The sequence below is a fragment of the Tachysurus vachellii genome, chromosome 1 (assembly GCF_030014155.1).
Source record: "Tachysurus vachellii isolate PV-2020 chromosome 1, HZAU_Pvac_v1, whole genome shotgun sequence".
NCBI lineage: Eukaryota > Metazoa > Chordata > Actinopteri > Siluriformes > Bagridae > Tachysurus > Tachysurus vachellii.
In genome coordinates this window covers 40798206-40809123 of record NC_083460.1, presented here as the reverse complement: position 1 = coordinate 40809123, position 10918 = coordinate 40798206, and the positions used below count along the sequence as shown (strand labels likewise).

The window sequence follows — 10918 nt, the reverse complement described above, 5'->3', positions numbered from 1 at the left end:
TAAATACCAGCGTGTCACGTGCTGTTATCTCTGCACACATGAGGTCATTTACCTCAGGGTGTTTATGAGCTAAAAGCTGTACAATAGTCCCGTGAGCCAGCGTGACACATGTCTGGGACGTAAAGTTCACATCAGGTGGGTCGAGTTTCAAAGCTGAGGTTGAGTTTAAATTCTTTAGTTACGTTTTAAAGGATTAGGACGTTCTTCTGACACAGATCGTAGTGTAAAGGTATCAGATCTCGTCTGGTATGAAAAGTTCACACAGAAAACGTTGCTTCATTGAAACCAGGAAAGTGGCATAACTTGCTGGAGGAAACTGACTAGCCGATGCGGTAAAAATAGACAAGGTCTTTTGGGAGAGTGGTTTTGCAGAGTGAACCGATACGATAGGACGTGTGTGTGTATGTGTGTGTGTGTTAGTGTGTCAGGGTGGTGTGAGTCAGTCCAAGTGAAACACACAGTGTTTTTCGGGAACAGTACTTCCTCTCCCACTCGAGTTCCTACCTCCTGATTGACCTCATCACTGCTGCTCTGAGCAAGTTGTGGAGGAGGATCTGAGAAGCTGTGCAGCAAACCGTGCTCCAGCTGCAACAAACTGGATCTGAGATCTCCTTATTCATAACGCTCGGATACTTCTTTCTCGAAGTTCCAGGTCGTGATTTGCTCCTCAAACATCTCAGACGATCAGCCACACCTTCAGAATGAGACCAGGAGGAAGTAGATAATCGACTCTTCTTTGCACAGGTGATACGAGGTCACGATAGCGGACGAGACAGAGAAGGTCGGAGAAGAATGTTTAAATCTTTTGTGAGCTTTAGCTTTTTAACTTTGCTTAAATGTTGAGAAATTCTTTCAAGTAAACGTTGATTGCGCCGCAATTATACAGCTCCAGATTCTTCGCACAGACAGAACGGTGAGGAGAATGGAGTTAATGTGTGTCATAGATGTCATAGATTTGCATATTCATTGACTTGTCATGGCCATTTAAATATTTAAATGTCTTGCATGAAGAAGAACAATATACTGAAGACTACTTTAAGACTGCTTTTTTCTTTTTAATAGAAAGGAATCGTCTTTGGTCACTGCACCAATAACTGTTTACTTATTTAGAAAATACTCATACTAATAAAGAAATATATATATGTGTAATAAATAAATAAATGAATAAATAAATAAATAAATATGTAAACTGGAGTTCTGTATCGAGTGTAGATCCTTTGCTAGACCCTGTTTAATCACCAAGCTGGAAACTCTGGACTCAAAGAACAAACGTATAAAATATTATGAAGTTTATTAAAAGTATGTAAAGGAGATGAAAGAGATCGTAAAGAAACAGAAAGCAATTTAAAATTCCACCCTGCTGCTAAATGTGTGGCCTCTTTCACTAACATTAGCTAAAGCTAACTAACAACAGTTTCAATCCCCATCTGGTGAACGTTAGCTAGCATAGTTAGCTTTTATACAGAAAGCCTGTACATAGCAGCAGGTAGAATATACAGGATGGTTTTAAATTTGGTTCTCAATCCAGTATCCGTTGAAGTCGGTAGCAATTTAGATCTGAAGGCGTCTGATGCTAAAGAGTCACCGCTTTACACTTTTGTTTTAATCACAATTTTGATTTGCTATTAATTCTTTAAGGTTACGTGGAACTAGCGCTCTTCTGCTGCACTTACAGAGAAACGAAAACAAAAATTCATTATTTTATACATAAATATTTACTAAGTTATTCAAGGAAATCTCCTCTAATCTCAAAAAACAAATCCTGCTTGTGTGTAACTTTTAGTGAATAAAACTAAAAAACATTAACTGAAATAAAAGCAGCGATAAATAAATAATTTTATATTTTTGATAGAAATAAATAAATAAATAAATAAATTCCCACCGTTTTTTTTTTTTTTTTTTTTTATGTGTTGTTTTTTCTTAGAGCTTAGTTATGGTGTTAAGCATGTACGAGCACAAGCGGTAATAATCTGTCTGTTTGATAAGGACTTACTCACCCGTGCGTCTTTTGTTCGTCCGCTAAACGAGTCTCACACTCAGACTTTTGCGGATCAGACTTCACAGACTTTTTTCACTTTTACCTCGTGTGATCAAACCGACGGTGTTTTCAATAGAAACCAGAAAACAGAGCAATAAAGAACTAAGCGAACTGAGCGTCTTAATCAGATACGATGGATCTTATTGCATTTCTAAGAGGCCGGTCAATGATAAGGAGTCTGCGAGATAGATCTGGCTTTTATATAAACGCTCTCAGCTCCTACACGGAAGCTCAGTTTTGGGATGTAAATAAGTGTTTAATTATTCAGAATAAAAAAATCGACTTTTTCCTCCCTCTGTACAAAGTGCTGAAACTGGAGACTCCGTCCATCCTTGTTAAATAAACATCTTATTTAATATGTTTAATGAATTTAATTCATATAAGTTTTATCTGTACAGCGTTTTTAACATTCATCTCATTTGGCAGACTTTAAAGGAATATAAAAGAAGAATAAAAATAAATAAATAAAATTAAAAAAAAGAGGGAAGTGGTAGGTAAACGGATAAGATGTTGGGCTACTGATTGGAAGCTCGTAAATTTGAAACCCCAGGGCCACCAAGCTGCCACTCCTGGAGCCCAAATAAAGGCCCTTAACCCTCAAATGCTCAGCTGTATAAACAAGATAATTGTAAGTCGCTCTGGATAAGAGTGTCTGCCAAATGATGTAAATAAAAATGATAAAGTGGAAATTTTTCATTAATCCTCATCCCTGATGAGTGAGTCGGTGGTGACAGTGCTGAAGAAAAAAAAACCCTAAGACATTATAAGGAAGAAACCTCGAAAGGAACCAGACTCATGAGAACCTCATCCGAGTGACACCAGGATGAATCGTGTGATCGAGCTGTTGCTATAGAAACGATAACGTACTATTGCCAGAGCTGCTGTTCTAGATAATTTAACAATAAGTACACTATAAACTACTTATTGAGAGTCGATGTAGATTCATTCATTCATTTTCTACCACTTATCCGAACTACCTCGGGTCACAGGGAGCCTGCGCCTATCTCAGGCGTCATCGGGCATCAAGGCAGGATACACCCTGGACGGAGTGCCAACCCATCGCAGGGCACACACACACACATTCATTCACTCACACAATCACACACTATGGACAATTTTCCAGAGATGCCAATCAACCTACCATGCATGTCTTTGGACCGGGGGAGGAAACCGGAGTACCCGGAGGAAACCCCCGAGGCACGGGGAGAACATGCAAACTCCACACACACAAGGTGGAGGTGGGAATCGAACCCCCGACCCTGGAGGTGTGAGGCGAACGTGCTAACCACTAAGCCACCGTGCCCCCCGATGTAGAGATATGATTTATTTTATTTTATTGATGTAGAAAGCAGAATCGTGTCAACAGTATTAAAAAAAACAAAACAATAAAACAGACACCTTCACGTTTGCTCAGATCAGTATCTGTGAAACTCAGAGTTAATAGCAAATCGTTCAGGAATGCACTAGTCATGTGATCGACCACTCTGTTGGCATTTGTGTGTGTCTGTATGTGCGTGTGTGTGTGTGTGTGTGTGTGTGACAGTCTTAATGTTTGTGTAACCAGTGCTTTGTGATTGGTGGCTTCTTGCATGGTATTTAAAGCTAAATTGCTCTTGATGGCATGTTTGAAAGCACAAACCTCGAGCGTATTCATTTAACTGTAAGCGTTTATTAAGCGAGCTTGTCTCTTTTTTTTTTCTTTTTAAATCATAAATAGTGTTTATGTGACGTCTGTGTGGATACAGGCATAGAACAGCTGAGAAATAACTCCATACGTTCATGTGTGTGCATCAGAACAGAGATCGAGCCGTCGCGGGACTCGGCTTTACTCGTAATCAGGCCTAACAAGTTCATGTTCCATTCACACGGACGTCAGACCTGCAGAACGAGACGCGCTTCTCTTCAAACTGGTTCGCGCTCAAACAAATAGTGTCTCGGCTTCTCCTAATGGATTCCGTGACAAATAGTTCAGAAGTAATGCGGCGCCCAGACAAAAGGGCTGAACGCTTCAGTTTGGCTGGTTATCAAGAAAACTGGTGGATGAGAGAAAAAGGTGAATGTTCAGGGAAGTATAGACATGGTGGAGCTTTTAGGGAACATGTGCAAGGCAGACAAAGAGAAAGGTACAGTAACTGATGTGATTTACTCCTGTGATCGTTAATAATAATAATAATAATAATAATAATAATAATAATAATAGTGTGTTAATAAGGAGTGTGTGTTAAGAAGAAATGTGTGTGTGCATTTTATCAGTTTTTGTAAATAATTTTAATCATTTTCTCCTCCAGGATCCTGAAGAACATTTTTCTCTTGTTATTGTTATGTTTAGGTCTTGTTTTTGTAGAACGTTTCTCAGATAATGTTGATACGTGGAAATTAGCCGTAGGAGCTGTATGTTTAGCTAGCTAGGTTTTCATCGTAACCGCCGTGACATCGTACCAGGACTGGATGATGAAAATTCACTACGCAGATTGAGACCCTGGAACTGAAATCATTCTTGTGCTGTTTTTTTTGAGACAAATTAATGTAAAATTAGAATTAAGTTCAGTTTTATTCAGACAGTGTTTGTAGAAATCTAGATGTAGATGTAGTTCCTTAATAAACAAGCTAGATTACTTGCTAGCTATTGTAGCTAGTGTTAGAGATATTTGGCTGTTAGCAGTGGCAGCCGGCTAATTTGCATAATCATGCATATTCATTATTTCTGTTATTTCTGATATGGGTAAAGGTGTAGAGATGATTTGTTTAACGCTGATTATATTCAGAGGCTTTTTAAGTAAACACGATGGTTATTTTCCTCTACATGTGTCTTTTTAACGTGTCTTATATGTACAGAATGAATCGAATAAAGTTGTGATTATGATCCTGAGACTGATAAACTATCAGGAGAAATCCTGAGAAAGCTGCTGTACCCTCAGAACTGTTGTGTTGCTGTGGGAAAAGAAGCTGCACTGTGTGCTCGCCACGTGTGCTGATGAGTACATCAGGATTTATGTGCAGAGTCTACTCATGCGTGACGCTGACTCTTTATGAGCAAACCTTGTTCAAAAGCATGTTTCTGATGATCAGTTATCATTTTCAGAGTCGTAACGATGTCAAACATCCTTGTAAACTTCAAGAGCACAGATCGGGATTGTTACGGTCTTGTATAGTTCTGACTCTTTTCAGCGAATCAGAACATTTGATTCGACTCAGTAATAAGTGTCGACTCGCAAATGATTCATTTACTTTTTTGGGCAACATTTGGAAATTTCGCTATGTTATTTTTGTTTGCCGGTAAGGAGCCTGACTCACTACACATTAGGACAATGAGGCCTTGATTTCTGGCATCACGACAACATTGTAAATCACGTTGTAAATCATCCACACGTTTATTTAGCGGCAACAGACTGGAACGATGTCTGACGTTATTGAAATATTTTCTGTTCAAACATGATCGTAGGCAAGCCGGTGGATTTTTAAGTCGTTCGACTCAAACAAATCGTATATAAAAAGTCAAATGATGCTTAAAAAGCACAAGGTAAACATCTGAGAGCTACAACGACGATAATAAGCTGCTTAGATTTGTCGACGGACTTCGAGAATTTGGAGAGTTTAGAATGAAAAACATGATGTCCAGATTTCCAGTAAAGGAACATCGTGAGTGAGCGTTGATGCTAGTTGTTTTTTGGTGTATTTTGGGATTTTTTTAGGGAGCAAAGGACTGTGGGATTGAGAGAGACATCCCTTAAAAAAGGCAGACACCCTGATCAGCACCCTGACAGGATTAGCACACATTTATTTATTTATCTATTTATTTATTTTTGAGGTAAACTTAAATGACAGTGTTTCCCTGTCTAACCTTCCGATTGCTAGCCCAACATCTTAACCACTAGGCTACCACATCTATATCTCAGCTCTGCGTGTGTGTGTGTGTGTCCTAATTAACCGTCCTATCACGGCTGAATTGTGCTGGAGGAGAAAACAGAGCTTGTGTTAATAGCATGTTATCTGTATCAGGTGCTTGAGACATGCTTGTTGGCCATATGAGGTAATGCAGTGCTGCACATTCCTGTGTGAATGACAGACTATTTACAGACCCGACTGACACACTCGGTCACGCTGTGCCACGGGGAGCGTTTGACAGCTCCGTCTCCATGGGGAGGAGGAGGAGGAGGAGGAGGAGGAGTGTGTAATAAAGAAGGGATATTTTTTTTTCATGCCATGCTTCATGTACTGCTGATTCAGTATGTGTGTGTGTTTTGTGTGTGTGTGTGTGTGTGTGTTAATTATTGTTGTTATTTTTTCTGATCTACAGTTAAATCTTGTAGAACCAGACATTCAGGTCAGTTTTCCAGATGTGTGTGGGTGAGAACTGACGTCTGAGGTCAAGAGTCACTCAGGTGTACTTCAGGCTCCGCTGCACCATGTAACTCACACATCACACTGAAGAGCCAGAGACTCTCAGCGCAGATAAAACCATGACCGAGGTTTTAAAATAGACGAGTTCTATTTGTGCCGAAGAGGCGGCTGGAGTGTAGTAAACACCGGGACGGAGTCTGATAACGTGTGACGTAGTGAAGGAGAACTGTGTACAACAGTGTACTGTACTGATGTACTGAATAAACAGTTCTGTTTTTCCCATAATCAAAACACCAGGTCCTTTTGTTTTGTCCCTTTTTGGAGATTTGTTTGAATGAATATGCATAACTTTTATGTTTGTACTTAAACGTTTACCGTAGTGGGCGGAGTCAGTGCATACTTATTAATTTATGAGAATCAGTGGGATTTACTGTAGCTGGAGAACCGTTACTTGTAAAAGTGTTTATTGTTTGTTTGGAAATTTGTTATTATCATCAACATTATTATTATTATTATTATTATTATTATTATCCTTATTAATGAAAATGAAACATAGAGACTGAAGGAAAGGTAATAAAGAGCTAATAATAATAATAATAATAATAATAATAATAATAATAATAATAATAATAATAATAGAGTAATATCATATAATAATAGTCAAGGTTTACAGTAATATAGTTAATAAATTAATGCACAAATAAATATTTGTATTTTTTATGGAAACTTCTACACTAAATTTTACACTTCTGTGTCATTTTGCTCAAAGGAATGTTGTTAAAGTTTCTGATGGTCTACTGATGTTGAAATTGGTGAAATGTCCTTTATAAAGTGTCACTACTTTTGTTCTGTTTGTTATTATGAGTCATCACTTTCACTTCATTAAACTAAAGTAACATTGTCCAGAAACTGTGTGTCTTCTCCCTCTTTAGTGAGTTTCCCCTCTATCGTAGTGCTTAGGAAGTGGATTTAAGTGTAAAAGAAAAAAAATGACCACACTTACATGCTCATGGATTAAAATGATATTATTTGTGTTTGTTTTTATCATCGTCTCCAAAGCATCGTCCTCGTCTCGTCCTCGCCTCGTCTTAATGGCCTAGTTAAAGTAACGGCTGATGCCTGTATAATTCGGATCAATACGGTTCCAGCGCTGATGTTGAGTTTGTGCTGAGCTTGGCACTCTGTGTGTGTGTGTGTGTGTGTGTGTGTGTGTGTGTGTGTGTGTGTGTGTGTGTGTGAGCGATAGCGTCAGCCGAGTTTTTGGCCTCAGGCCCGTTCCACATTCTGCACCATGCTGGGAAACTCATCCTCTCTCTTGGTGTGTTCCTGTAGAATGCATGAACGTATCATGATGGATTGCTCGTGTCTTATCGTTTCTGATCGTCTCTCCTTGCTCTTTTTTCTCATTCAGCCACAACCAGAGAACCACGGCGTTCCGGCATCCCTTGACGGGTCAGATATCTCCGGAGAACACGGATTTTGTCGTGCAGGAACTGTGAGTGTCTCATGTTTTCCACAACACTGCTTTTAATCTTATGGAAAAAAATAATAATAATTCGAGGTGACAAAGTGAGGCTGAGGTTGATGCTGAGGTTGCTGCTTATTATTATTATTTTTTATAATCTACGTGTTTTATTCCTCTTATACCAATCACCAATCTTTCCACCAATCAGAATCCAGAATTCACCTGCGCTGTTAATATTAATATTAAACAGGTCTCTGTATCAAATTCATTTATTAACGACGTTCTTTAATCCGATATCACACTCACGGCTTCGATACGTTCCTGTAAAATTTACTGCCTGCATTGTGCTGGATCGTTATCATGGGAAATGGATTTACGGTAATGAGCCGGGATTTTGTTCACGTGCCTCTTTTAGCGTCAGCCTTTTAGACGCTGTAAATCAATTCGGAACGTCCAGATGTAACGACCGTGATGGTTTTTACTTCTCCTCTCCCCTTGCTGGGTTTACATCCCTAACAAAGCGAGCGAAGTTTCAGTTCCTTTTGAGAGAAATGCTGATGTTTTTTTTTTTTGTATATGAGGGTGGGGGGTGTGAGGGGTGGCGGGTGTTTATGCAAATTGCAGAAAACTGTTGAGATGATTGCAGGTTTGCTTAATACATATAATATTTAGGGGGCGGAGTCTATGCAAATAAGTGTGGTAGCCTGTGGTAGCGTGTGGCAGCCTAGTGGTTAAGGTGTTGGGCTACCAATCAGAAGGTTGTGAGTTCAATCCCAGGTCCACTAAGATGCCACTGTTGGGCCCCTGAGCAAGGCCCTTAACCCTCAATTGCTCAGCTGTATAAAGAAAATGAGATAATGTAAGTCGCTCTGGATAAGGGCGTCTGCCACATGATGTAAATGTAAGTCAGTTCAACAGTCTGGAAGGGCAGGTAATAAAGACCTCGAACCTTGGTTGTTTATTTAAAGACAAAATTAAATCTTTTACCGTCTCTGTTTCAATCAAACCAAAAAACACCTGTAAATACGAATAAACCTTTAAAGACGAGGTTTACATACGATCTTCTGCTCATAAGGTGTCACAGTGTGGTGTAACACACTCTGAAGAAAGCGCTATTCACCCTCTTCCACATACATGAGCTCACAGATACTTATGATAGGCTAGTGCTGCTGTGATTGACAGAGGAGAGAGAGTATGCCCCTCCCACACAGAGAGAGCTCATCAGGATTCAAAAGTCTGGGTGAAAATTTGACTTTTGAATTTGTGAACCTCGGGTTTTGCATCGATGCATGGTTCTTCATAGAACCTAAATTAGTTCTATTACTGTACTTAATTCAAAATGCCAAAAGTAATGGCACCCTTTACGTCTTATTCATACTTTTCGTATGCGTTCTTCATCACTCTCCAAGGGCTCGACATAAAAGCAGTTATATTTGGGAGGAAAATAGGTTCTGTTGGTCGAGTCCAGAACACCAGGATTCTATATAGAACCCCAAGGAACCTCTGTTTCTAAGGGCCTTTTTACACCTGGTCACTTCATGTGTTTTCTCTGATCTGATAGCTGTCTGATTTGTTAAAACTGTTCCATTTACATCAGGCCACATAAACGCGTCGCGGCGAATCGGATATCGATCCGATCTTTCTAAACCCGCCCAAAATGTAAATATATTTTACCTCATTTCCGGGGTAAGTGAAACAGAACACACTTTGGTGTGTGCGGTTTTCAGAATGCAATCAAAAAGAAGATGTAAAAACTTGTAACGACGGTTATGCTACAAAAAGCATCGTTTACTGTTTGCTGCATTTTCGCTGGCAGCAGCAGTGCGTTTTAAGCCCTAACGAGACGCCTGGGTGAAAGATCACCTGCGAGTGACGTACTTCCGTTTGGGAGGAGTATAGCGCTGACGTATGTGGCTTGAACAACCACATTCATTTACACCTGTCCAGTTTCATCTGAAACGCGTCCCAGACCACCTCCTGAAGGGGTTTGTACCATCGGATTTATGTCCGTCTCAAAAACGTTTCGGAGGGCATTTAGACCTGGTCTTTTTACCATCGGATAGCTATCTGATCACAGAAAACACATGAAGTGACAAGGTGTAAAAAGCAGATAGTTCCGACTCTTATTCCAGTATGAGCTGCAATGCCGTTCCTCCCCGAGCCTGATTAATGCTTCTCATCAGGAAGGCGGTTTATGGAAGGTGTGATCTAAACCTGTGTCACAGCACACAGAGAGATGATGTTAGCATAACCGTACCCTAATATAGGAGTGAGCTAAGAGCCGGAGTGGACGTGTGACATCTCGCAGCCCGGCGGTTAGGATGTAATTAAAGGAGCTTCTTTTCTCCTTCAGCTTTTACTGAGCTGATGTGCAGTAGTGAACGATGTTTAGCTTGTAAAGAGATACTCAGGATGTCTGCTTCAGGGAGCGAGTGAACAGGCGGGTTTGTTGTGACTTTATGGGATTTAAAATAATTATCTGTTTAATTAACAATAAGCAGAGACTTTTATGAAAAAGTAATTTACTGTACAAATCCTTACTGTACAATCCATTTCCTGTTTCCTATCTATCTCTATCTATCTATCTATCTATCTATCTGTCTGTCTGTCTGACCGTCTGTCTGTCTGTCTGTCTGTCTTTCTGTCTGTCTGTCTGTAAAGCTAGATTTTCCCACACAAATACAAAGGACAATGTAAATGTTTTTACTTGTGACTAAGTTCACAACTTTATTTATTTATTTATTGTTCATTTTCTTTGTTGACGTTCCTTTGCTTTCTGCTGTACTGCTGGAAAATAAAACCTCGCCTAGCAGCTGCTCATGTGTGGAAACGCCCCAGTCTGTATCACTCTATCAACCTTCCTGACACACAGGGTGTGTGTATATGTGTGTGTGTGTGTGTGTGTGTGTGTGTGTGTGTGTGTGTGTGTGTGTGTGTGTGTGTGTGTGTGTGTGTGTGTGTGTGTGTGTTCCGATCCAGATTTGGAAAGGACTTTTTCCCGTCTCACACACACACACACACACACACACACACACACACACACACACACATTTTTCTCTCTTTCTGAGGACATG

The 10918-nt window shown here is 39.8% G+C and overlaps 1 protein-coding gene across 12 annotated transcripts in view; it reads left to right on the top strand.

Moving 5' to 3' along the window:
- The window catches only part of plekha7b (pleckstrin homology domain containing, family A member 7b), a 110999-nt gene that overhangs the window by 38465 nt on the left and 61616 nt on the right, over positions 1 to 10918 (top strand). For 8 of the 12 annotated variants that reach the window (XM_060867751.1, XM_060868102.1, XM_060868189.1 and 5 more), the window contains one exon: positions 7791 to 7874. In XM_060867751.1, coding sequence (XP_060723734.1) covers positions 7791 to 7874 — 84 coding nt within the window. Of the gene's footprint in view, positions 1 to 61; positions 136 to 247; positions 782 to 3872; positions 4162 to 7790; positions 7875 to 10918 lie in introns of those variants that run through there. The other 4 variants (XM_060868542.1, XM_060868453.1, XM_060868616.1 and 1 more) reach the window with 4 other exon arrangements.